The sequence below is a fragment of the Pezoporus wallicus genome, unplaced genomic scaffold (assembly GCF_028554395.1).
Source record: "Pezoporus wallicus isolate ANWC-B61680 ecotype Strahan unplaced genomic scaffold, APGP_CSIRO_Pwel_v1 contig_5767, whole genome shotgun sequence".
In the NCBI taxonomy this organism is placed as follows: domain Eukaryota; kingdom Metazoa; phylum Chordata; class Aves; order Psittaciformes; family Psittacidae; genus Pezoporus; species Pezoporus wallicus.
Genome location: NW_026640599.1, coordinates 6972325 through 6999989, shown reverse-complemented (window position 1 = coordinate 6999989; position 27665 = coordinate 6972325). Strand labels below are relative to the sequence as shown.

General features: G+C 39.6%; 1 protein-coding gene across 1 annotated transcript in view; it reads right to left on the bottom strand.

Annotated features, from left to right (window-relative positions):
- Positions 1–27665, bottom strand: part of REPS2 (RALBP1 associated Eps domain containing 2) — a 100499-nt gene that overhangs the window by 34944 nt on the left and 37890 nt on the right. The window contains exons 4-13 of the mRNA XM_057419438.1: positions 26122–26270; positions 24513–24636; positions 21693–21790; positions 19788–19926; positions 17768–17831; positions 15657–15799; positions 11454–11548; positions 7453–7522; positions 5185–5250; positions 778–820 (exon numbers count right to left, since the gene is read on the bottom strand). Of these exons, the coding sequence (XP_057275421.1) occupies positions 778–820; positions 5185–5250; positions 7453–7522; positions 11454–11548; positions 15657–15799; positions 17768–17831; positions 19788–19926; positions 21693–21790; positions 24513–24636; positions 26122–26270 (991 nt within the window). The remainder of the gene's footprint in view (positions 1–777; positions 821–5184; positions 5251–7452; positions 7523–11453; positions 11549–15656; positions 15800–17767; positions 17832–19787; positions 19927–21692; positions 21791–24512; positions 24637–26121; positions 26271–27665) is intronic.

Below are 27665 nucleotides of genomic sequence, written 5' to 3'. Positions count from 1 at the left end.
CTGTCTTATTAGCAAGCTTTGTAAGGAGGGAGCCCCTGATTATACTCTCATTAACTGATGAAACAAAAGAATAAAAAATGAAACCCTCTAATTAGCACCTAAACCAAAAGTTTTAAAGGAACCATATGGCTGCATACGGGAATGGTGAACTCCAAACCCAACACATAATCCATTTATACAAAGTATTTTCTGGCACAGGTTTCCCTTTACTTTAAATATCCAGCTTCAGCATACATCATTTCTAGCACGCAACACTGTAAGTTTATTAGCCTTTCCATCACGCACCAACTAGCCATAGTCAAGTACATGCACACCAATGAAAGGATTCACTCACCCACATCCAAGAGCTGAGCTACTATTGCTGTTTCTATGGGAGCATGCAGTGTTTCCCTCCGTATGCAACCACTGTGTAGGTTTCACAGCACAAACATGCTAAAACATTCCCAGTGATGGGGGGATCCCCACTGTCCCTCCCCAATGCCCCTGGGGGTAGGCTGGAGGCAGTCACCACCCTGACAAGGCAGCAGGGCTGGGCAGAGAGGCAAATGCCCTAGTGTCTTATGACCAGAGACCACAGGGCCCAAGGACAGTACTTATGTAGGGTCTGTAGTTACAGACCCCTCCTGGTAAACCTGACTGATCTGAGCTGTACTTTCAGCACACCACCAATTAAAAAAAAAAAAAAAAAAAGTCAAAAATGTGACACCAGTTCTTATGCCTTCTATCTAACACCAGAGGAACGTACGTTTTGTCCTGAAATAGAAATGAAAGCAGTACCTGGATCGTGGTCTGGCTTTAAGTGCATTAGATTCCTGAGTGGCTGGAACAGAAAAGAGAATCACTCAAACATCATATTTAAAATAAAAGCTTCTAGCTGCAGAATCAGTGTTTGTTAAAAATGAGAGTGCTGCAAATGTGGATGTGAGAGTGTGCTCATCTCACATGAGCAATTTTTTCTTCTCCTTCCCATTTATTTTTGTAGCGTGTGGATGTCCTAAGAATTCAAAAGCCCACATGTGGTCAGAGCTTCACCTTTTAATTTGGTTACCAGACACAGGTAAAGCAATAGGACAGCTGACCTGTGCTCCTGGACATAGTTGTAACAAAGCAACAGAAGGAATAGCATAAACTTTCCACAGAAAACATCTTACTCCTAGCTAGATGTCTATCAGTTGTTCTGCTTCCCAAAGCATGAAGTTTTATGCTCTTCCTAAATACTTTAGTATAAACATGCATCTTATCATCCATAAAAATAAATTAACACATCAGGTTGAGACTACTTTGATGTTTGGAAGGAAAGATACTTGAAGGTAGAAAGCTTTACAGGCTAAGTGTTGATAAACCACATTTCTATCAATGTAAAAATCAGTTTCTTTTATGTGGATGAATTCCAAACATGCTGCCACACACAGGTTTCACATAATAGGAAAATGACAGTGCTGATTATCTTCTCTGGGTAATTCCTTGAGGCTGTTCCTTGGTTTACATTGTCTTTTTGTGACTTTTGCTAACATCAGATCATTTTGAGAAAACGTATCTGTGATTGCTTTCACATTCAGCCCACTGCAATATCCTCAAAGTACTACAGTAGTACCAATGATCCCAATGCACATACAAAGTGAATCTCTGTACTTTTCTTATGATTCTCCCAATTAAGCTACAACACTTAAAGAGAACCAAGTAGGTTGGAGAAAAAAAAACAAACCAACCAACCAACCAAACCATAATTCTCAGATTTTCTAGCTTCCTTCAGATATATGCCTACTTCCAAGTCAGATGTTTATCACCAGCTACTATACAGCACTACCTGAAATACGGCATATCCTTCAAAACACGAAGCAGAAGCTACCTGTGGTAGCCTCTGGCAAATACTGACTTTTTAATAGCTTTCATTGTACTACTGCATAGACCCTCCACAGGAGGCTTTAAGCTCACAGAAGACAAGCAGCAGCATATGGCACATGTACAGCCACAGAGTTTCTTCATAACAGAAACCGCTTTTAAGGTCACGCACTGCTAGTTGGTGCTTTCGATGGAATAAACCCAAATGCAGCTGGCAGTGACATAAAGGACCACTTATAAACCAAGTTCTAGTAGATTACTGTCACCACCAAACTGGCGCGCAGTCATTCCAGATGCCTGTGCAACAAACTCTTCCTGGCAACTAAAGCAGAGAGAGGGAATTATTATTAAAATACGCAGTGGTGATAATCCTTCTCCCTATCAAACTCCCAGAATACAACTTTAGACACAGCTTCCCTACAGCCATATGACCCACTTTCTCCAATGCTGAAATTGCTGATTATTTAATTACATGCACAATTATTAAATATATGCCACTTAGAAATAGGAAGCATAAATCCTTTACAAGCTAAGCAATGTTTAAGAGCCTTCAAGTTTTCCTTCTTTTATGGAGACAGTAATTCTCTTCATACTTCTTTTAGAAAGCCTTTCCTCTAAAAACCTCCTGGTAGAACTGACATTCTAACTCTCCAAGGACATCTTGTCGAGGTAAACAGGAAAGCACACAAAGAAAAGAGAATCCCAAAATGACTACTAATAAAAAATGATAGCAATAGAATACTACTGCCAAGGATTTTCTTTTAAGCTTTTGAAAAATCAGGATCTCCAAGGCTACAATAAGCAACACCCAGACTCAGCTTTACCTTTCAATATACTATAAAAAAATACTGTAAAGAAGGTAGCTCATTATTAGGACATGCAAATCACCTTGGCAGAATTTCCATAAACATGCAGTTACTTCGGTACACTCGGTCTGTGCGGACTTTGTGTTTGGTTTATTCACATACACGACATAATCATTCAAGATGATACAAAACTATTCAGCTCATGAGTCTTCCATATTTCAACAGCTATGGATACATAAGCCTAACTTACATGGAACTGATAAAAAGTTAAAGCTGTTGAGAAAATTAATTACATTACTTAGAAGTTTGTAAGATTCCTGGAATTGTAGAGCCTGATGAAATGAACAGCTTGGTCTGCTATAATTAAAGGCATAGATGATCATGAACTCTTATTTATTTATTCACAGAAGAGTGTGAATCACAGGAGAGTGTGAAGTTTCCAGTTTTGGGTGTTTAACTGCTCCCACACCCCTCTTCCAATGCAACTTCATTTTAACATTCCAAAGGATGCTTATTCAGTACTTTCATCTGTAGCCTAATACGTTACACTCAGCTGGTGCCACCTTGCTTTACAGGCTGAAGATCTGGTGGAAAATCTTACCATAAAAAGTACAAATATGCCACATGGCTAAGAAAAAAAAAAATCCCAAAGAATTCCTCACTAGTCTAAATCCCCTCCACTGACTCAACTCTTAGTGGTGGCCTAGGCAGAAAGCTACAACCTAAACTCTTGCAAATTTGGAACTCAACCCTTTAATAGTATAAGGCCAACAACGATCTTGCACTTAGGAGCCTAAATAAACTGGCCAGATATTTGGAGATGCTGAGCATACAAAGGTTTTACTGATTTCAAACTTCTAGTCCTCCAGATGGCAAAGAAAACTCTCATAATGAAGCATGACAGTATCATCTCTGCATAAATTACATCATTTATATAAACAGTCCAAATGAATAACCAAAGAAGGATGTAAAATTTCTCCTGCTTCATCCCAACTGAGTTTTATCCTGAAAGTGGGTGAATGATGACAATGATGATGACAATGACCTTTCAGAATGGTGACCAATTCTGAAATAGCCCCTCAATTACTGTGCTGTATCGGGCCCATTGGATGAATAACCATTTTTACTCCTAACATCAACTGCATCACGTAGCCTGTGAATGTGCTTGCTCAAACCCTCAATATGCAGGACACCAAGGGTGAAACCCCTACAGTGATGGAAGTCATGATGATGGGGTGAAACTCTGCCACCATCTCCATTGGTACAGAAACACAGCGACACTGCTGGAGGAGCATACAAGCATTGGGATGACCTCCCTGACTAGGAAATAAAGGACATGGGGAAAAGAAGTTGGTGGCAAAGGAGATGTTCTGGTAATAGTACGGTTTGGTTTTTTTTTTCCTTCAGTGAATTTAAAATGGAATTGCTGAACTGAAAATAAAACTCCCCAGGGTGCTCTGGGTACAACTGTGGGGGGAAGGAGAACAGAACTGAAAGTCTTAACAACCACCCTCCTCTCCTCCTGAGAAGGAAGTGTAAGAGTGTGTGTGTGAAGGAGAAGCAGCAATCATTTGAGAATAGGAGCTGAAGATAACAAATCTGGCAACTGCCAAGTGTTTGGGAAGAAGCCAGGGAAAAAAAAAAAGAGTTGGGAAATGAGGCATGCAGCTGTGGAGCAGTCATGAAGAAATCGAACTATAAGACAAAACTGCTGTGACAGGCATGTGGGGTCAGTTTCCTTCATCAAGGATATCTTTACAAGTAAAAACATTTATGCAAAGGAAAAAGAAAGCAAGTCCAGATTTTAGCTTGACTGGGAGCAGGGAGGGCTTGTGAACACTCTTACCACTCTAAGAGAGATTAACAATGACAAAGGCAAGGGAGGTCTGATGAACTGAACTGAACGCACTCAAAGTTTCTGGAGCAGCTAAGTAATTCTGTCATATGCTGTTCCAGAAATAACATTTTACAGTACGATAGGAACAAGGAGTGTATGCTGGAGTTGGAGAAAGAAAATTCGGGGACAGTTTCAACATAGAAACATCCCCTCCAAATCAAAAGCCTGCATCAGTGCTGTAAATGCCTCAATGTCGGTGTTACCCTTAAACTTCTTGACAGAAAATATGAATGCTCAGTTCTCACAAAAAAAACCCAGACCATCTCAGACTGGTTATTGAAACACTGCATAGTTATTCTGCACTTTAGAAGTCTTACCAAGTATGACATTCATGCTCTTGCATATTCTTTGTAGCACAGAAAAGCTTCAGACTCCTTAAAAAATACTATGTTATAAATATTTCCCATACATGAAGAACACAAAGGAAACAAGAAAGCCTCTGACATTCTGAAGTAGTATTCAATATTTATCTTGCACGTAGTAGTCATTCTGAAGTAGAAGCTCATTTCAGCAGTAAAATAGTATAAAAGCAAAATTACCTTAATAAAATGAATCAAATTACACTAATTTAGGCTGTGATATAAAAATATTTTATCAAAATTCTAATGGAAGTAACACAAGAAATCTTTTTCTTCTTACCTGTTTTCACAGTCAAGTGCTGAAATTCCTTTGGTATGGTTTTGAGAGCAGTGTTGACTTTAAGAGCTTAATGAAAAAAGCAAAACAATGAGAATTACTTTAAGTATGTGCAGGTAAAATATACAGGTATCAGCTCAGAGAAAGGAGCATCTAAACCAGTATTAGAACATCTAATAGCACCAAACATACTTGAAAAGTAGCCAAATACCCTCAGAACACCCAAGCACTTAAAAAAGTAACAATTTTAAGCGTACAAAAGTCAGGAACAGAAAGGCCTATGCCAAAGTGTTCAAATAATCTCAAATTTTGAGAATTTGGGGGTTTGCGTGCCTAAAATCAAGGATGATTTCTATTTTCGAGATGGAACACTCTCACAGAGGCAGAAGCTGGGGACACTTGGTAGAGCTGGGACTCATCTCTCCCAGGTTACAAACCTGGAAAGCCAAGGCACGGGAAGGACTGGCTGTTCTTGGCAGCTCACCAGCCAGGAATCTCACAGGGCACCAAGAGAGCTGGGGTCGAAATTTAGGAAATTTAGGAAATCCCTTGCACTGATGCCTACACACCCTTTTTTAATTACTTTACTCAGGTGTCCTTAATTCACTATAGCGTATTTTTAGTACTGTAATCCACAGTATTATAAATGACCACTTGGACTGAAGTCCCTCATCTTCATCTGCCTTTATCAAATAAAACACATGGGAAAAGTCTGGTTCTTGTGACGCAATTCTGTTTACATTATCTTCCACATTTAACTGCATTATAACCTGACAGTGGAGCTAATTGACATGTACAGTTTTGAAAATGCAGAAGACTTCACCTCTACAGTTCTGAACTACAGGTTCTTGGCTTCTGGGGACATTTCCTCAGTCAGGGGAGCAATCTGCTCTTGTATTTGTCAGAATAGCAATAAATGGTATAACAAGAGTACTTGTTCTTTGCCTGGAAAGGTAGGAATCTGTGTCACAGATACAGCAAATCTTCAGCCCTGAAGGACTGCATGTACCAAAACAGGTTCTCATCTGACTTAACATGTCGGCTATGAAAAACAAAAGTTTTTCACCTAAACAGGGAAGAAAAAAATTTCCCATAAGAAAAAGTAAGCCTTCCTTAGACTCTTCAAGGCAAAAACCTTCAAGGTTCCAAGTCCTGCTCTGGTTCATTATGAATTTTACAACAAAACAAACCTTGTCAAGAAAACATTACTTTCTTGAAATACCTTGATTTGTCAAAATGTTTTACAAACACCCATCAACTCTGACAACCCTTCTTTGAACCAGGGACACTGGGACTCTGACAAACATTGTCACACTTGAATGTGGAGGTGGTTTAGGAATGTGGACTACCTGGTCTCACAGCTCTGATGCAAACTTAACATGCGGACAACTGGGAGGTCAAAATTTTATTTATTTGTTTTTTTAAATTTAATGTATAATCTACAGTTCTGAGAATCAGGCAACAAAATACCCACAACTGTTTTGTTTGCACAACTGAGGGACAGCAAGTGAGAACCTGAAACGTTAGCTAAAGAAAATGTAAAAGGGAATGAATTCATTGCATGATGATCCACTGACAATTCTGTAAGCCCTGGAAGCTACTGAGTTGAACAGATCACTTCAATTTCACATGGCTTGTTGCTGATGGATTTTAAGTGAATTAAATTAATCAAGTATATTCAATCCAGTTTGTCCAAAACTTTTGTTTTGAAAGAAAATATAGGTTGGTGGGGTTTGGTTTTTTTTGGTTTTGGGTTTGGTTTTTTTTTTTGGTTGGTTGGTTGGTTTGGTTTTTTTTTCTGTGGGTTTTTGTTTGTTTGGGGGGTTTTGTTAGGTTTGTTTTTTTTCTTTTGTTGGTTTGTGTTTGGTTTTTTTTTTAATAGGAATAAAATCTAATTTTTAGGTGTCGCTATTTCCTGCAGAAGGGGGAATCCAAGACTTGGCACACTGTTTGGAACTCTTACAAAATTCCTGATAACAACAATTACAACTTTGTTAAAATAAAAATTGCAGCATTAATTGCCTTCAGACTAGACTTATTTTAGAAGGTGCATTTCATATCATTGTTATATGATAAAACCAATTTTGAAGCAAACCCATTCATTCATCTTCAACTCAGCTGCTACCAATAAGTTGTCTCTTTAACCTACAGAAACACATAGCCATGTTAGAAATTAAACATACCATTGCTTCTGTCAGCAAATATATGGGATTACTAAAAACACACAGAATTTAACTCTTAATGGGGAAAAAAATATATTTATTAGAATACCTTCTTTGTCATCTTTCTTTCCATCTTGTAACAGGGCAGAGTTATCAGGTACCTCTTCAGCTGATGTCTTCTTAAAGAAAGAAGATCTGTTTATTATACTGACTGGTAGAGCTCACACATTTCCACAGTCAAATATTTATGAATACAGGCTAACACAAATAAAGGTGATAATCTCTTTTGCACCATGATTTGCTTTGTCACATTGAAGAAGCATAGAGAACCTACAGAAAGACAATATAACTTTGCTTTTTAAAGTACAGCAGTTCCATACCTGAAATTAGTTAGCGAAGCACTTCCACAATGAATTACAAGGAGTTAAGGACTATATGCAAGGAGAAACTTCTCCCAAAAGAGAAATGTCATTCTGTGTTTTCTCCTCAGATGTCACATCCATGTTAGGGTTGAGGAAACCTTCTCTAGCCCCTTCCCAAAATCCAGTCTCCCTAGACAAAACTCCAGAACCCAGTAGTTCTGCATTTAATGCCTTCCAGGCTGAGGTGGCCAATCCTTCAACTACTCTTTTCTTTCAACATGCAGTCATTGAGGTGGGAAAAAAAAATTTCATTAGCATGTCTGCTGAAGGCCCATTCAGGCCTCTGATAGGAAAACGGGGAACTTCTCCCCAGTCTTATTCCTTAATTTTTCTTTATTTCAGTAGTGACTTACAGGCATTTGTTGTTCTTGTAACTTCTGCTGCCTAACTCGCAAAATGGAACCAGGAACAAATTCTACCTCCATTACCTCTAAGAACAAGGATTCACTCTGCAACCAAAACAGCCATAAAGCAAACATCATAAACCTCAAGCTTCTCTAAATATTAAATGATGCTGGTTTTGTTCCCAGGGAAGAGGTTGGGCCTAAAAAAATTGAGAAACAGATTTTGTAGACATTAAACAAAAAAACAAAAAAAATCAAAAAAAAAAACCAAAACCAACCAAACAAAAAAAACTCAAGTCAGTAATTCAAGAAGGTGAAGTCCAGAGTAAACATCTATGAGATCTGTTTTATGAAGTTGCATGTTTCTGAGGAAGCAACACAGCAAAAATACGGCTTGAGGACTCTGAAAATGTATGGACAAAACAGTTCACATCCACAACTAGCCCTGACACTCAGACTAAAGGCCTAATTCAGTAAATGCTTGAATCAACAGAATGACTTTCACAACTTTCAGTGAACTGTGAACATGATATTTCTGAGGGAGCTTAGAGCAACCCCAGCCAGTTGTTATATGCATATAGTGTGAAATACTGTGTTTTATCTTTAAGCTTTTGGCAGTGAGGAAGCTTGTAGAAAAGAGCCAAAAGAATAGAGGGAAAAAAAAAAGAAAAGAAAAAGAGGACCAGAACCAGAGTGGGAGACAAAAACTTGAGAAAAAAACAAATGGGACGACAAAACCTCCTTGGTCAAGAAAATGTAGTCACCCTTGTCATTCCTGAGCATAACATCAGCAGTCTTTGCGTGTTTTGTGAGTTTAACGAAGCCTAGCGTTCAGGTGACCCGTCTCCTGCTATTATTTTCTTTATGGATGCATTCAACAACTGTTCTTACTGTACTGCAGAACCGTAGTGAAGCAGTCACAGTAAAAATGGTCTTCTGAAATGAAATGAAACAGCCTGAATAGATGATAGGTGAAAAGAAACATGGAGATAATGGATAACTGATTGCATTGATAATATATATTTTTAATGTAGTGATCAAGTATCTAAACTATATTTCTCCAAGTAGCCAAGCTACAAATTAAATTCCAGCAGTGAATTACTGCACTTAACACAGAGGGAGATGAATTATTGATCTGCTAAATGATACTCATTCCACGTATTAATTCTGAACATAAAAATATCAGTTGAACAAAACAGAAAAACTTAAGTCGAGTCATTCTCAAAACAGTTTTGAGAAAAGATCTTCTAGTCCATTAATCTTGGATAACAAGGAGCAAAATAACAAGGCCTTGAAACAAAGAACTTTGTCCTGTATTTCTAGGGCCCAGATAGTGAAGAAATGGAACAAACCTAGTCAAACAGTTGTGAGATAGACAGGAACTACTGTCTGTGCTTAGCCAGCAGGCAATCATACTGCAGGTTCTTCATTTTCAACCTAGCCACAAAAAACTCTGATTTTGCAGAACATCCTGCCACCCTGCAGAACCTAGGAATTGAACAGAAAATCCAGCTATTCCCCCAAGAACATTATCTGACTGCAAAGGCAGCATAGTAATCTACAAATTATTGGCACTTATGGTAAGAATGTCTCAGGAGGAGAGCTCAGGGATAAGGCAGAGGAGGTCTGAAAGCTTAACTATTGAAAATTGAATTAAAAATTAAACATAAAATGGGATTTGTTGCTTGTTTGGGTTTTTTTACATTTTGTGCTGTATACCTTCTACATCTTTAATTATTACTGTAACATTCCTATTATTATCATCTCCACTGCAGCAGAAAAATTTAAAAATCAAAAAACCATACAATTTCATTTCTCAGGAAATCATCTCCTTCTAGATTTATCCTTACTCTGCACATACATTTAAGGACCACAAACAACAGCAAGCCTAAAAACCAGACATTTAATAAGATTATAAAATTGTACTGGTTAGGTTACTGAAATGATATTTTATTTCTAAGAAACACAAGGTAACTCTGAAAGCAAGATTTCTAAGCCTTCTGAAATATATAAAAGAACTTTCTAATCTCGCAGTCCTGCGCTACTAAGGAGCAAATTTCCTCACAACTCTGCAATAGTCAAAGACCAATTTGCATATATGGGTAGACACTTGTGAAAGCAGTATCCTAACAAAAAAAAAAAAAAACAAAAAAAAAACAAAAGCTCCCTAGGCCACAGAGATACTGCAGCAGATTCTGAACTCAAGAAGTTACACAAACTGAAGCTTTATAATTATTCGGAAAAAGATGCATAATTATATGTTTAGATCTATTTTAATATAATTTAATTATAAATTATATCTTTTTAACTTGTAAGCAGCATCAGAAGGGCCCATTCTTGCAGTCAGTCTACCATTTGATCGACTTAAGTACTAAACCCATAAATCCCACAGTGTATATATACAGAGCAGCAACATCCAGGTACAACTCAGTGGCCATGTTTAGTTCAGCTATACAGGATCTTTGAAGTTTCAAGTTTTAACCTCAGTGATAAACTCTTCTCAATATAGCTTTGCTTGCCACAGTCTTCCATTATAAGTATGGTATCTGTTGCAATACTGCTATGGTGGATCCACATTCTTCCCTCAAAACATTCTTCCCAGCTCCTTACAATTATTACCTAGACCCTTGCATGGTAACTCCTTACACTATGAAAAGGCTGGATATTAAAATGAAGACTGAATTGCTTAGAACAGAACTATACCTGTCTATACTGTACAAAATCCGGAATAGTTTCAGCCTCCAAAAAAGCAAAGTACAAGGAATCAGGACAAGCTAAGACATTTTCTTCTCGTCACCAAAACTGGGGGAGCAAGTATGCAGATGGAGCATTCACTGTAAATGGAAGAAACACTCGAGAGCTACGAGCATCAGGAGTGCCCGACTAGGACAATGTCTGTGCCTGAGGCCTCACATTTTGGACCAATCCCAGTTCAGGAGGTATTTCACCTGTGCACCATCCTTGTGCCACACTACTGCTCGAGCAGCGTGGGCTCTGCCCCTCACCACTGGCTCCCAATGACAGAGGACCAAAGGCAGCCCCACAGAACACAAGCAGGTACGGTGCGTTTCTCTGCAGGCTCCAACATCACGCAAGGCTGGAGTCCCCTGATGACTACTGCAAACTCTGTTACGTGGGAGTATCTTTTAAAAAGTGTGTCAGCCCTTTCCACACATTTCAGAAACTGTTGAGAGGGGTTCAAGATGGCTTAATGGGAAACCTGGAGACTCCTAAAAATCCCCTCAGAGACTCGCAGATCTGCTGCTACCCATACCACAGTCACTGTGAAGCTGGCCTATTCCTCTGTGCCCTGCAAGAGAACTGCTCTACTCAGGTCTCCTTACCTCTGACCGACTGAAGTCCCGAGTCTGCTGACTGCCTGGCAATGGCTCAGAATAAGAATCAAATAGTGCACAGTCACACATGGGCTTCAAAGAAGCTGCAAGTGAAGGAAAAAGAGGGGGGGGGAGAGATATGCCAAGTCTCTGATTAATACACACTTCTTAAAAATGTGTTCCAGCACCATTTGCTCTTCATTTCTGCATATCACTACTGACCTGTACACCACAGATGACAAACACCATGAAGAAAATCTGTCTTATATTTTGAGTAAATCAATGTCATGAAAGGGTCAGCATGTATTTCTGTTGCAGGCATAGTTGTGAAATTTGGGAGAAGTGATTCTTAGCAAACATTTACTGCCAAACAACAAGTATTTATTTGGATTTTTCCTCCTCACATTCCAGTATCAAGTAAGTTGGCCTCATAGTTTATACTTTGTTGTCCTAGGAATGTTGAAGGCACTCACCAAACCTTCTACTCCAATTTTTTGACATTCTAAATACTGAAAAGTATAGTGGAATCTACATTATACACTAAAATTGAAGCAAAAACCAAAGACACCAAACACTAGATGCTGCAGTATATAGCATCTTTACCTGAATGACACTAAAAAGAGGGGAAAAACAATAAAAACGGGGGAGAGGAAATCAACTCTAACTTCTCATGGGAATATTCACAAGAATGTCCCTTCTATTGCACTAGCTGGAAGAGACCCGAAAGATCATCTAGTTCCAAGCCCCCCACTACAGACAGGGACACCTTGCACTAGACCACATTGCTCAAAGCCCCATGAAGCCTTGGCCTCTGACACGCCAGAAGGCTGTGCTGCCATCCAGCGAGACCTGGACAGGCTGGAGAGTTGGGCAGGGAATAACTTGATGAAATATAACAAGGGAAAGTGTAGAGTCCTGCATCTGGGCAGGAACAACCCCAGGTTCCAGTATAGGTTGGGGAACGACCTGTTAGTGTAGGGGAGAGGGCCCTGGGGGTCCTAGTGGACAACAGGATGACCATGAGCCAACACTGTGCCTTTGTGGCCAAGAAGGCCAATGGCATCCTGGGGTGTATTAGAAGGGGGGTGGTTAGTAGGTCGAGAGAGGTCCTCCTTCCCCTCTACTCTGCCCTGGTGAGACCCCATCTGGAATATTGTGTCCAGTTCTGGGCCCCTCAGTTCAAGAAGGACAGGGACCTGCTGGAGAGAGTCCAGCGCAGGGCAACGAAGATGATTAAGGGAATGGAGCATCTCCCTTATGAGGAAAGACCGAGGGAGCTGGGTCTCTATAGTTAAGAGAAGAGGAGACTGAGGGGTGACCTTATTAGTGTATATAAATATATAAATGGGGAGTGTCATGAGCATGGAGCCAGGCTCTACTCAGTGGCAAACAATGATAGGACAAGGGATAATGGGTACAAACTGGAACACAAGAGGTTCCACTTAAACTTGAGAAGAAACTTCTTCTCAGTGAGGGTGATGGAACACTGGAACAGGCTGCCCAGGGAGCTTGTGGAGTCTCCTTCCCTGGAGACATTCAAAACCCGCCTGGACACATTCCTGTGTAACATTATCTAGGTGCTCCTGCTCCGGCAGGGGGATTGGACTAGATGATCTTTTGAGGTCCCTTCCAATCTCTAGCATACTGTGATACTGTGATACTTCCAAGGATGGGGCAGCCACAGCTTCTCTCATCAACCTGTTCCAATGTCTCCCCACCCCCACAGTGAAGAACATCTTCCTATTACCTGGTCTAAATCCACCTTCTTTTAGTTAAAGCCATTCCCCCTTGTCCTACCTCTACAGGCCCTTGTGAAACGTCCCTCTCCAGCTCTATCATAGGCCCCCTTTAGGTACTGGAAGGCTGCTCTCTAAGGTCCCCCTTGAGCCTTCTCCAGGCTGAACAACCCCAACTCTCTCAGCCTGTCTTCATAGCAGAGGTGCTCCAGCCCTCCGATCATCTTTGTGGCCTCCTCTGAACTCGCTCCAACAGCTCCATGTCCCTCTTATGTTGGGGACCCCAGAGCTGAACACAGTATTGCAGGTAGGGTCTCATGAAAGCAGAACAGAGAGGGAGAATCACCTCCCTGAATTTGCTGGTCACACTCATTTTTTGATGCAGCTCAGCATACGCTTGGCTTTCTGAGCTGCAACTGCACATTGCCAGGTCATGTTGAGCTCTTCAACATGAAATATACTGAAAGGCAGAATAATCAGTTTGGACATCAAATTTCTAGTCTCTGACTAGCATCTAATTTTCCTGCATAAATTAAGCTCTTGCAATCTTTCTTAACTTACAATACAGTGGGTTACATACAGGACAAATAGCTTTACAGATTCTCTAAATTAGTTTTAAATAAAAACTTTCAGAAAAGGAGGTAGTGAGTCAGATTTTTAATGAAGCTGTGCCAGGACAGCACTGGAACCTGTGCTTGCAGTTTACAGAACGAGCCATAAAACAGCAAGATTAAATCATTCTTAAATGCTCTGTCTTATGCTCCAAGTCACTTTATTTGAAGCTTTAGTACTCTTATCAGATGCAAATATTTCACTTTAACCAAATTTTGCCTCATTCTGAAACTAATACCTAACGAACCTCATGAAAAGCAGTTTTCAGTAATCCTCATTGGGGTTATTATGGAAACATGAAAACAGTTTCTTGACATTTCAGGACTTTAGGCATGTGTATGAGGTACTTGCCTACTTACTACTGCTTTAATTTCAGAGGTTGATACAACCAGGCTCTATGCTATTCATAGTGTGTTGGGATGCTGTTCTTTTTATTAATGCGAGTCTTTCAAATGACAGATTTTTGAATCCTGACTAGGTAGAAGAACAAGCACAAGACATTTTCAGATCCTCAAGCTGACCAGAATTAGCATATTAGCTGAGGAATTTAAAGTGTCCACAATAACCAGTCCTCTCTTCCACATACATCAGCTTGAAATGCTTGGTTGCGTACAACACCATGAAACAATTACCTAGAAGAAATGGTTAAGACCCCAGTGCTGAAAGGGGGAAATTAGGGAAATGGAGGACTCCTCCAGGCAACAACCACAGCTTGCCATGCTTTTCCTCCCATAGACATTACAATTCCCTACAACTAGAGATAAGTATTTCCATTGTGGTTTTACCCAAAAAGGCTTGATGTGAAGACACACTAAAAGAACCTGCTTACAAGCTCATTATCATGAGGCGCAAGAGTAGCGAACAAAGTGGTGGTCCTGGAGGGAAAGGGTAGCTGTAATTATGAAAAGGGAATGTAATTAGAGAGACTAAAAGAGAAGACGACTTGGAAGTGCAGGTTTTAGAGGAGCTTCTCACTTTGGGTATGAAGATAGTGAATTATAAGGAACATGACTCCACCAGAAATTACTTCACAAATCTGATACAGGGTGAACATTTAATTTTCCTAACAGCAGCTTGATTAGCTCTTTTCCTGTCTTTTAATATATTCAGAGTCATCAAATTCAATGGAGATTTTATTAGGTCTTAAATATTATCCCTTAGCACTGTAATTATCATCTGTGATTAATCCTCCTTGCCCTAGAAAGTCATGCACATTTTTTAGATGGAACAGTATGTATTTCAATGCTCATTTATAATTAAAAGAGACATAACTGAAGAGAACAAATGAAGGGGCAGGTCTCTTACTGCACTTTCTTACCGACGTATGTTATATTTCCGATTAATTCATCCCTGTACTACACAAATTGTTGTAATTCCCCCATCATTACTGTAAATTGCTTATAGAAGAATCTGTGGATTACATAAAATAAATTACAAGAGAAAAAAAAAAATCAACCTTTGATATAAACCAGTACTGCATCTAACAAAATATACTGGCATACTAAGTTCTAAAGTAGTCCAGTCTCGTTTTCAATACGTCTTCAAGAGACAAATACTTATGGAAAAAATCATCAGAAGAGTCACTGGATTATCTTTGCTATGGATATCATCTGCCATTTTAGCTATAACGACACCTGAAGCACACTTGAGGGAAGAGGCAGACATAAAGAAGCAGGTAACTGCTACACTTTGCATAGCTATTTTTTGCTTTTATACATTACTTTTACAGCAACATTAAAAACGTATGCATTAGAAAGCACCTGGAGAGCCATCCTACCTGCAGGATGGAACATGAAACCTGTCTTACAGGCACACTGGGTTCCTAAGGTGGCAGCAGGAACATGACCTCCCACAGAGACATTACCTGCTTGGAGGTACTCTGGCAGCAGTGTTTCCGGCAGTGTCTTGGGCAGCTGGTAACCATTCTTCCTTGCAACCACAAGGTGGAAAGCAGCACAAAACTCCGGGAGTGTCAGCGCCCCATCACAATCCACATCGCTCAGCTCCCTGTGGATACAAGAGACACATGTTTTCCAAGCCATTACCTCAGGGAAATGTACGTGTGCAATCACATGGGAGACAGAAATGCAACTTTGAGAAGGAATATTTTAATACAAGATGAACATCTCTCATTTGCACTTCATTCTAACTTTGTCTCATGAAGATGAAGCAAGTTAATTTATTGGGGCCTTTAAAAGAAGCCTATAAGAAAGATGTGGTGAGACTTTTCAGCAGGGCCTGTTATGACAGGACAAGGGGCAATGGTTTTAAAATAAAAGAGGGGACATTCAGGCTGGATGTGAGGAAAAAATTCTTTACAATGAGGGTGGTAAAATACGGGCACAGGTTGCCCAGAGAAGCTGTGGCTGCCCCATTCCTGGTAGTGTTCAAGGCCAGGCCGGATGTGGTTCTGAGCAACCTGATGTAGTTGAAGATGTCCCTGCTCATTGGAGGGGAGTCAGACTAGATGACCTTTGAAGGCCCTTCCACCCCAAACCATTTCTATAGTGACTTGTCACATTTTGCTTTTTTAATTAAGTAAATTTTTTGTTATATATCATACCATAAAATATGATATGCATATTTTAGAACATGAAATATGTATCTTGTACTTCCAAGGGTGAAATTAACTTTCCAAAGGTTGAAAGCACTTTTCACCAATCCATGCAGGATCTTAAACCAGTTCAAGCAGAGAAGGTTACAGACTTCAGCAATGGTTAGTTAGCACCACTGACTAGCTTCAAGAAAAGAGTTAAATTAATGATCTTCACAAGTTTAAATGTTATTGTTAACTTCCCACTAAAGCAGTTCTAATTCTAGGATTCTTCTTAAGCACTAAAACCGCTCTTCATAAATGCAAGAATTCAATTTTATAAATTCACTATTTGCAAGAACTGAGTAATATTTTATCATGGACTAAAGCAGATAAACACATAACTTCCTACTCTTTGAAAGTAATGAGATTTTTTCAAGCTGTTGAGGTTATAGTGAAGAAGACTGAAACCTCCCATGTGTTTTACACAGCAACATGACCTGACACATCACATCACAAAATTATAATTATCTACTAGAAAGGAATACTTTTCTTTAAATTTTGCACAGAGAACAACTTGTGTCAGCAATAAAAAGAAAACATGTTTTGTTAACATATTGGGTTAATCCATTCTTCTTTAGTATTTTTAGATTTAAATTCCAATATTCACTTCCCCCAACACTATGTTTCTTCAGTTGTTTGGGGTTTATTTTTTTTTATTTTCACAACTTTTGAAAAGATTCCAGACATATTCTTTGACCCCAACAGATGTTTAAGCTCTTGCAAGCTTTTTTCTCATTTCTCTTTATAAAAGCATATATAAATTCTATCACCATTTCTGATCAATGTTTAAAACTGTTCTTCCTATCTGAGATGCAAGGATGACACTGAATTACAAATCACCATGTTGTTTATTGTCAATTTTTATCATGTACAGTTCCATCTGCAATCATTTCTAAATAAGCTCATTAAAAGTATACTGGTTCATTAGAAAAGCACTGATGAATTATGTAGCTGTACTTACTAAAAATTAGGCATTAATTAGGCCTCCTCTGACAAAACACAGCCAGAAACATAAAACCAACAACACATCTAAAACATTCCAGAGGTGCTTCTCCTCTGTGTCATTTAATGAAAAAACATCACTTTCATGGAGCTAATGATGCTTCTTAAGAACAGCTCTCAGTTATATATCTCTTCAAACCTTCCCAGTCCCACTGAGTAGGTGAACATCTCCCCAGAAAACAAGCGTGTCAGGAAGATCAATGAGCACCCTGCTGCTTGGGCCTGAAAGTGATTCTGGAGATAAGAGCAATAATCATAATTGAAGACACTTTTCAGAATTTAACAAGAACTCTTGAATTAAGCATCTTTTATGAAAAAAAAAAGGGGGGGGTTGAAATACAAGGATACACATCCCCAACACTTATTACAGTACTTACCAGATGTGAGAAAGCTCTGGGATGGGCAGCTTTGATTTTGTGAAGAAATTCTTTGCCACAGAACCTGTTGGGAAACCATGCCTTATCAACCATTGGAAATTAGTTCTCCAATTATTTACCTTTGACCAGAGCTGCCATGCCAGAAGCAGCTGGTCTCTTTACATCCAAGAGACACTCAGATTAACTGAACGCTACTACGGCTGTTGGACCATTTGTCTCTTGCTGAATAAGTGACAGAGAAAGCCAGACAGAGCTGTTGACCTCATTTCCCCAATCCCTCCATATAGGAAAAACTGAAGAAAGGAAAACATGCTTTAGTACTAGCAGTTCTAACCAGCATAATTACTATGTCACTAATGATGAAATAACAGACACAAACAACTCTACTTCACTCAAAGCCATGTGTGTGGCAGTACAGTGCTGTAGCATCTACACTGCTCTCCCAAGACGCAGCTTTAACCATGATTTTTCCCTTCAGGCTCAGATTTTTGGGGGAAGGGGAAGAAGGAGATTCTGTCCTGCTACTGTCCTGCTGCAGACATTCTCATTCATCCTGCCACAACAGTCCTTCTCATTCTTCTCCTAGCTAACACAGTCGCTTCTTCACCATCCCATATGCATAGGCTATCAGGGTTATCGGGAAGCCCTAGCTGGATACAGGCTCTTACAAAACATAAGGCAACATGAAGCACAGACTTCCAGATCTATACTCCTTTTCCCCTTGGGCATTCAGGACAGATCACCCACTGCAGTACATAAGAAAAGCTGTCCAAGATTTGCCTAGCACAGCCATGTCCTCTCCAACACCTGATACCAAGAGAGGAGTATGTAACCATGAAGAAACCATGTAATAACAACGTACCTCCAGAACATCCCCCACCCTATGACCACGTGCAATTCAGGAACTTTCTCAACCAGGGGTAGCACTTAAATATTCAGTAACTTATGACAGATTTCTTCAATCACAGATTTCTCAAATAACTTCCTGAACCTGAACAAACCTCTAGTGTCCACAACGCGCTGTAGCAAGGACTTCTACAGCTTAGTTATGTTCGGATGCTGTGGAAGCTTAAATTTACCATTTATAAACAGTAATTTTAGATAGGCAAGGACTGCCTGAGCACCTTGCTCAACATAAAGGAAAACGCACAGCTACCCGAGAGGCTGTATATGCATATATACATGCATACACAGTTCCAGACATATAATAAGTCTTTGAGGAAATACAGTGTTGTTGGACAACCATTTTCTCTTTCAAGATTATATGAAAGAGTCTTAACTGAGGCAAAGAACTGGTGAAGCACTAATTTCTGTCAGCAGCAAGTTATTTTCAGCTGGATCCAAGCCTCCTGAACCCTAGTAATCCAGCAGGGCTCAGTAAGAACACCTCTGTTTACAAACTATGATGTCTTCCTTACCAAACCAAGCATGAAAGGTACTGCCTATACCCACAGTGACTCTCATGAGCACCCTGATCCTCCTATTCAGGATGGAAAGGTAATCTCATGCTGTTAACAATACTTTTAGCATGTGTGTGCTATCCAGGATTTGCTTCTAATCACCTGAAGATCAAAATCTCAGTCTGCAGAGGCATAAACACTCAGGCTTGGCCACATGTGACAGTTAACTGCATGCTTCACTTTCATCCCATGAACGCTGCCACATTTCTGCTGGGAAAGCAAGCACAACCCTAAGCTCAATATATAACCTAAGTTTTCAGCTCAGTATACACTGCAGATGTGATCCACAAATACAGTGGATGAAATACAGCGAGCTCACTTTTAATTTCTGCTGAATTGCCAACACTTCTCCTTTAGATACAATGTTTTCTAAAATGAGGATATTTAAGAAAAACATAATAGCCACAGGACTGGTTTGCTCTTTGAGCTGTCTGCCACAACCAATTTTTTCTCATAAGCTCACCCCAGACAGAAAAAAATAATTAATTTATCTACTTAATACTTCTCACTTCTCAGCCTGGTCCCTCTGTTTGACATGCATGGTGTTTGGTAGAAATTACCTGAAACAAAGGAGTTCAGGTCAGGCTGCAGGGACCTGAACTGGTTGATATAGTAGTCTCGCTGCTCCTCCGTTATCCTCCAAGGGTCATCTGAATAATGGGTGCTGCTGTCCTGTTGCTCCCGCTCTGCTGAAAGAGACTGAAGGGAGGGACACTGGTACCAGCCACCAGTGGTGGGGTAGAAGAGCACTGGGCACCTCAAGAAACCACACTCACTCTGTTCTGTTAGGGAGTGATTCACATTTAAAATACGCATTTTAAAAAGATGTGAAGCAGAAACAGCCACACAGACTACTGTCTCACTACTTTTCCAGTCAAGCTGAGGCTAATGTTAGGCATCTTTACCCAGACAATTAAAGGAAGTCTTACATGACCCAAGCTAAAAGAAAAAAAGAAATCTTAAAACTGCTGACTGCAAAAAAGCAAAGTCCATGTCAAAATTTATTACCTTTGGATTTATTTTAGGGGTTCATTTTGGCTGCCACGCATTACAAAACTGAAATGCACACTGTACACCTGAAATGGATGGAAACAGTAAAGGACCTAAAGCTGTATTTATGCAGCACAGTGCATGACAACTTAGCTTTTCTAAGAAAGTATACATTTAGTTATTACAGAGCTACACCACTTCTGGACCTTCTATGTGCCCCAAGTAACTCAAGAACACATTACACCAAGCCAGAGAGACATGCAAAACTCTTGAGACCTCCTCAACCCTCTGTCACTTCCTAAGGTTTAGGTAAAAAAATCCTACTTTGGGAAGAAGAATATTTTGGATGAAAAGGACATTTTGTCCATTTTTGTCTTTGTTTTCTGATTGAATTGTCTAAGGGAGGTCTGTATGTTTGGTAGGTTGAGTGGTGATGTCTAGAAGAGGGCTGCTGGTACAGTTACTACCTTTGTTAAAGTGTAATGACTTAATAGTCAAGATAAAGGCCTGGATGACAATGCTTTTAAAGAGGAAGGACAAGAATTAACAATAGCCTGACTCCAACCAGCTCTGAAACCCTTTCTCTGACAAACCTGTCCACTTCCTAAGAAGCAAACACAAAACACTTGTTCTGAAATACATCAAAAGATCCCCGAAACGGGCAACATCATAAAGCCTTAAACTAATTTTCATTTCAAAGCGCTACACAAATGCACTCACTTTCCTTTCAAGTTAGCACAAATTACGCGACACTACCTATACATCTTTTCCTGAGGCTCAAGTGACATTTTAATATGGGTGTTGAGTGCTAAGCACTTGGGAAAAGGCACAGAGTCTCTGAGTCTTACTTATTTAGGAAAAGCTAATCCTTAGGGTAAACTACCTGTTCACATAATAAATGCACAGCAGGTATGCAGGAACATTGGAAAGATCTGCTCTTGCAAAAAGCAGGAAAACATAAGACCCATCTCATAAAACCAAAAATACTGTCAGAAAATAATTTATTCTATTTGCAATGTGATTTAACCAACTGGGGTGAAAAAACAATACACAAAATATTAGGCCATAAATTCTGTGCATGTGTTACAGACAACATTCTAAATCAAACAAGAATCTCTGTGAAACCTCATAGGTTTTAAATGAAAACTTTTACTTCTGCTAGGATAACCTCAATTTCTTTTTTTTTTTTACTTTTTAACTGAAGATTCTTAGTATAGTTTTCCTATCTATGCTCTTTGATACTACTTCTACTTAGCTTCAGCAATTTAATTAATTGGACTATTTATTTTAATTCCTCCTTCCCCATCGGCTTTTTATTTTCTTTTTCATATACTAAAAAAGCATGTTTCAGCCTCTACTTTAAAAACACCATGAAGAACACTTCTTACTTCTGATGTGAGAATTTTTCTGCCCTTTTTTTCTTTCTCTGTTGTTTTATTAGTAGTACTACTAAAGAAAAACATGTAACTCATTACCCGATTTGGAGTTGAGCAGGTGAGTGAAGGCTTGGCTCCGTAATTCCCTGATGATGGTCCATCTTGCTGGTGAGTAGAGTGTCTGACTTCATAAGGAACTGCAGACATTTAAAAATAAGATAAATAAAATAAAAAGAATAATAAAAAAGATCCTACTAGGGTAAAGGAAATCATTAAATACCACAAGGTCAAGAATCTACCTTGTGAACCTAGTATCAAAATCCATTTTGTCTTCTGCAACAATATTCCAGCCACATACTTGTCTTTTATTTTACATCATTCTTCAGACATTACTGATAGAAACTGTCAGTTATATATTACTAGATAAAAAAAATCATTGTTCACCATGTTGAAATATATATTTATATAGCCTGTTTCTATGTTTTGTATACTTATAGCCATATATAGCACAAGAATGCACTACAAATAAGAAGAAACAATTCAATGGAGCTGCAAAAAAAAATGCTTTGACAATGTTACCAATTAGTAAATCACTATTTTTTATATACTCTTCTTTCCCCCTTCCCTAATTTCTACTGAAAATCAAAATACATTTTGCATTCTTTGGAGTAAAGTTAGTAAATAAAAGTGACAATTGCTTCTTTTCTTGCTAAAGTAAATCGCTTGCATTCCATGGCAGAAAATACAGTAAGTGGTGGCATAACAACACATTTAGGAACAATGTTTTAAAAATAGTTCAAGTATGCAAACAAAAAGGCAACCCACTCACAGACCCTTACAGATCCGAGAACTTCTGCTGCCAGCCTATTCAAAACTTACAGATAGAACTCAAAAGACCCGCAATGAAAAGCGAGATGAAGAAATCTTAAAATAGGTTCTGACCTTAAAGATTATACCCCTAACCCCCTTGTTTTTCTAAGTGTTTTTACCCTGTATTGGCATCTATTTTTATTCCTGTACAAGCAACTTCTAATTTCAGAAAAAAAATATGGGAAGGAAGTTGTGAAATATACAGATGCCCTTGGAAAGGAGATTTAAACACAAGGCCACACTGCTCTGTGTTTGCTAGCAAGAAAAGCATCCAAAACTATCAAGAAAAAAGTATAGCCACGGTCGCAGTGCAAAGGGCTGCCCTTGAAGACACACCACCCAGTTTCATGGTCAGACCTGCAGTGCAGACCAGCCGACCTGTGTCAGTGCTGTGTCACCAGCACCTCCTGTGCATACACTAATACAGTGGCTTCCAGAACTATCCTTTCAAATGATCTTCAAAAAACTGGAAGAGTCCTCATCTTAAAGGCCAGGAAGAACCAGTAGGTCACCTAGCTTGGCACTTAGCACAGCATGGGTTCTAAAATGTGATCCACTACTGTCACTGAGAATACATTTGGCTGAAGTATCCCTGATGGGATTAGAATAGGAGAGCTTCCTTTTCTGGAATATAGGAGAAATTCTCTTTCTGGAAAATAACCATAGTGTTCTATACCTGTAGTATTTTTTCAGCTTAAAAATTCAAGCTGTTTAATAATTAATTTTAGAAGAAATTGACAGCTTAGATTGGATGCCTCTACTCACTTTGCACAGCCATTGACTCCATGAGTTACGTTTGCAACCAACTTCGGGGGGAGGAAGAGGAGAGGGGACGAACAAATATAAAAACCCCAACACTCAAAATGCCCCCATAGCACTGACCAATCTGGAACAGAGTCCCAGAAAAGAGCAGAGGTGGCACAGTCAGCTGCTCCTGACGGCCACCTCCTGCCTAGCTCTTCAGGGTGTGGGCTATCTGCTACACGTCTTCTTCACTGCAGCAGAAATGAACTGTACCACCTCACTAGTACTGCTTACTTCAGAAGTCAACCATCACTGTTTTGATCAGTTATGCCAAAGGTGGGATGAGGAAAAATCCCATCACTGAACAAACAGCAGTTTACCTAATCAGCAAGTGAATGCCTGTGACTCAGTACTGGTATGATTTTCACATGAAGGCCACTTGACAATGTCAAACACAGTCTTATCATGGCTGTACTGAGTTTCAAAATGAAATAGCTCTGTATTTTCACTCACTTGTAAACAAGGACAACAGCTAATGGACTGGTACCAAACTTCAGTCTTCACTCACTGCAAACACACTAACTGAAGGCAGGAGGAATGAGGGAAGGATGATAGACACAAATGCCTACTATTGCCAGCATCTTGGTCACCAAATGTTGCAATTAGGAGAGTGCAAGAACGTTACTAAGGCTTTAGAAGTTCCTGTTACTAATAAAACTGGCTCCTGCCCACTACCTTCTTACTAAACTCGGAATGTTTTGCCACCTACTCTAATGGCAATGAGATCAAGGACAAAGTCTTATTTTTGACTGTTTTGCCTATGTGACACTGTGGGACTGTTTTTATATTCATGTTTTATTGTTATTTCTGTTACAAAACCGAAGAGACTAGAGAGATTATTATCCTGCCTGGCATAAGAAGGTTCACTGCCAATCTGAAAACTAATATAGTGGCTACTGAAATCAGGAGATTTTCCTCCCCTCTAATAAAACCAAAGGCACCATGCACTCTGAAAATAGTCACAAGCACCCTGTCACTGTGATACATTGCACATAGCCTTGTCATTGATTAGCTATTTGCATCTGTCTGTGAGCCATGACATATAAATCTAACTTATTTACCAGATCATGAATAGAAAGACAGGATTGAACAATCAAAATAAAGTTGATTAAATAATTTTTCAAAATACAGGTCTAGCTAAATTTTTAATCATTATGCTGATTGTCAGTTGCATTTGAAATTTGATGCTTCTGAGAAAGAAAACAAAAATTGGAAACAATGCGTGCATCCCAATTTTTATCCTACCTCCGTGCTGCTGCTCCAGACCACTTCTTGATTTACCATATCCATAACTTAGGGGTATTCTCTGGTAAGTAGATGGAGAAGCAGGAGGCGAGCATATTGGAGACACTGGAGGAGATCTGGGCTCCTATTTTAAAACACATCAACACAAAAAGCAATTCTGAGACCAAAAAACCACCAAATAATCCTGCACAGTTATCCAAACACATGCAGCATGACTGATAAAGAAGCTGCAAATACTGCAGCTCCTTCAGGCCCTTTATTTCCACGAAAAAGCTCCTGAGAAAGCATGACAGATTTTGGTATTGAGCCTTCTAGAGGTAAAGCATGGCAATGCCATAGCAAAGCTTTGCAATGAACAGCTCAAGATATTTTGCTTCCAAAGATGACTTAAGAAGTACATGTAGAAGGCTTAATGTGAGTGGGTATCTTAGAATTTACATAACACAGTGTGAGTGCATTCTTTGTGGGAGAGCATTTTCCATATAAAAACATATTAAAAATTAAAATAAGCCTCTTGAATCAGTATTTTAGGCACTCTGTAGATTTGTAGGTGTTACTGGGTAACTACCCTAAAGCTTTCTCTTTCCCTTGACATACAGAGATTGTTTAGGAGGAGGATGTGATCCTGAAACATTTTATTGAGTAAGAAGGAAAATATAGCACAACAAAGATAACCTAGATGGAGCCAGGGGTTTGAAGGCAGTGTTCCGCTTCCGTGTCAGTACACGCAGGCAGATAAACATTCATGCTCTTCTTCCTCATCCTGTTATTCTCACCATCTTGTCATCAGCTCATTCCTGTTGGTTGACCTCAGGCTGGGAATGCTATTACTCACACTGGCATACTGTGTGATAAATGTGTGTGCACACTACAGGAAGATAAAGTGCCTGCCACTAGGCACTTACAACATTACCTGATACAGTACCAGAGAAGAAGGTGTCAGGCCTGGGGAAAATTATGCACATCAAGGTTGCATTGTGAAGCTGCTTGTATCTGAGTAAGTGCTCTCAACTCTACTAAGTATAGGTAATACAAATCTCCCTTAGAGAGCTTTATTAAATTGGCTACTCAGAACAGAGAATGCTGGGACAATGTTTCACTGAGGACAAAGCAAAGCAGATTTACTCTGGACCACTCCTCTAAAGGGCCAGAATGGAAGAAAACCTGGTGGTCTTATCCCACCCAGAAATAGTTGCTCATGATTCAACAACTCTTCTCCAGCTGAATATTTCTGTAGTTACTAAATATCATACTGGCCATGAGAAATTGCTTGCTTTCATTCTCTTTCACAGACAGGTTTCTATTTGCTGCTCCTCCCTTAGGCCTCTCCAAGCAGCAGTGCTGGACTAAGTAGGAAGACAACGCTGAAAGAACTTACACAGAATATTACAGTGCTGAAAGCTTTATACAAGCTCATATAGAGAAATTCCCTTCAGGGATGCAACTGGGATGCATCAAAAATAGAGCACAGCCCAATGGGGATTATTTGCATGACAGGAGTTCATCTCCCGTCTAGTACTGCGAAACTGAGTAAGCCCCTGTGAGTGTAATCATTGGACCCAGGAGATTGTGTAATGACATACTGGCCTGAAGGAGACAAGCCTGTTACCTGTTTGTCCCCTTCATCTGTTCTTTTGTAGGAATTTTTTTCCAAAGTTGCATGTGGAACCTGAAACTTAACTCCATGGAGTTCTGCTGGAGTCCCGTAACGTGCTTCACTGTCATTTTTCAGCGCCATAAACCGTGGCAGGGGCAATTCTTCATTAAAAGAGAGAAAAATTCAGCTGAGACTGCAGCACATTAAAAGTACTTTAAGCAGTATAGTCTTGTAAAACCAATGAAAAGTTTATCTGTAAAAGACTACTATTTATATTTTGTAACATTTGTAAGTGTGGAACTCCTGTGATTATTTTGTCTCTCGATAAAAATGTGAATGTTATACAAAGCTACATTCACTAGCTTAATATATAATCTCTCCATGCAAAGAGAAAGAAATAAGCCTTGTGCACATTATTAAAGCAAGTGGCAAACTCATTTCCTGTCTTCAAAACGTTGTGTGTAATGAAAAGAATGGTTTCCCACAGAAACCGTGGGACTGATGAATTAATCAGTCAGGATCACAGTATCCTCAACACTGCCATCATAAAAGGAACAAATTCAAAATGGTAGGGTTCAGAGATCATTCCAAGGCCTGGTGAAATGACAGTGTCAAAAGGTCCCATGTCGCATCTGCTCTACAGAGCAGCAGGGGTACACTCTGTCACCCTTTAAGACAATTCATGATTAATTTGAAGAAGCACCATTTATTTTTGTGCGCAGTCACCCTGAAAGATCAGTACAATTCAAATTAACAGAATGCTCAAAACTCAGCAAAGCCATACATTACTTCTGTAATAATTTACACCTACAGCTACTACCAGGAAGAAAAAGAACTCAATTTGGGCTGGTACATGTAACTCACCCCACTCTAAAGACACTCATATATTTCAAGAGACAATGAAATTAGGACTGGAAGGATTTCAATAACAGTAAGCAAGCAGGATATCAATGCCAGGACTGCAAGTACCCTTTCTCACTCAAGTCTGTGGATTATTTGCACTCCCCACTTAGAATACTGTGTGCAGTTCTGGTGTCCTCTAAGTAAGAAGGACATGGAGCTCTTGAAGCAAGTCCAGAGGAGGGCCACAAGGATGATCAGGGGACTGGAGCACCTCCTGTATAAAGACAGGCTGAGGAAGTTGGGGCTGTTCAGCCTGGAGAAGACAAGGCTGCATGGAGACCTCATAGCAGCCTTCCAGTATCTGAAGGGGGCCTACAAGGATGCCGAAGAGGGACTCTTCATTAGGGACTGTAGTGACAGGATAAGGGATAATGGATTTAAACTTATGTTTAAGGGAAAGTTCAGGTTAGATATAAGGAAGAAGTTCTTTACTGTGAGGGTGGTGAGTCACTGGAACAGGTTGCCCAAAGAAGTGGTAAATGCTTCATCCCTGGCAGTATTCAAGGCCAGGTTAGACAGAGCCTGGGTCAACATGGTCTAGGGTCAGGTGTCCCTGCCCATGGCACTGAGGTTGGAACTTGATGATCTTAAGGTCCTTTCCAACCCAAACCATTCTATGATCCTATCCTATTATGTGTAAACAGTAAATCTCA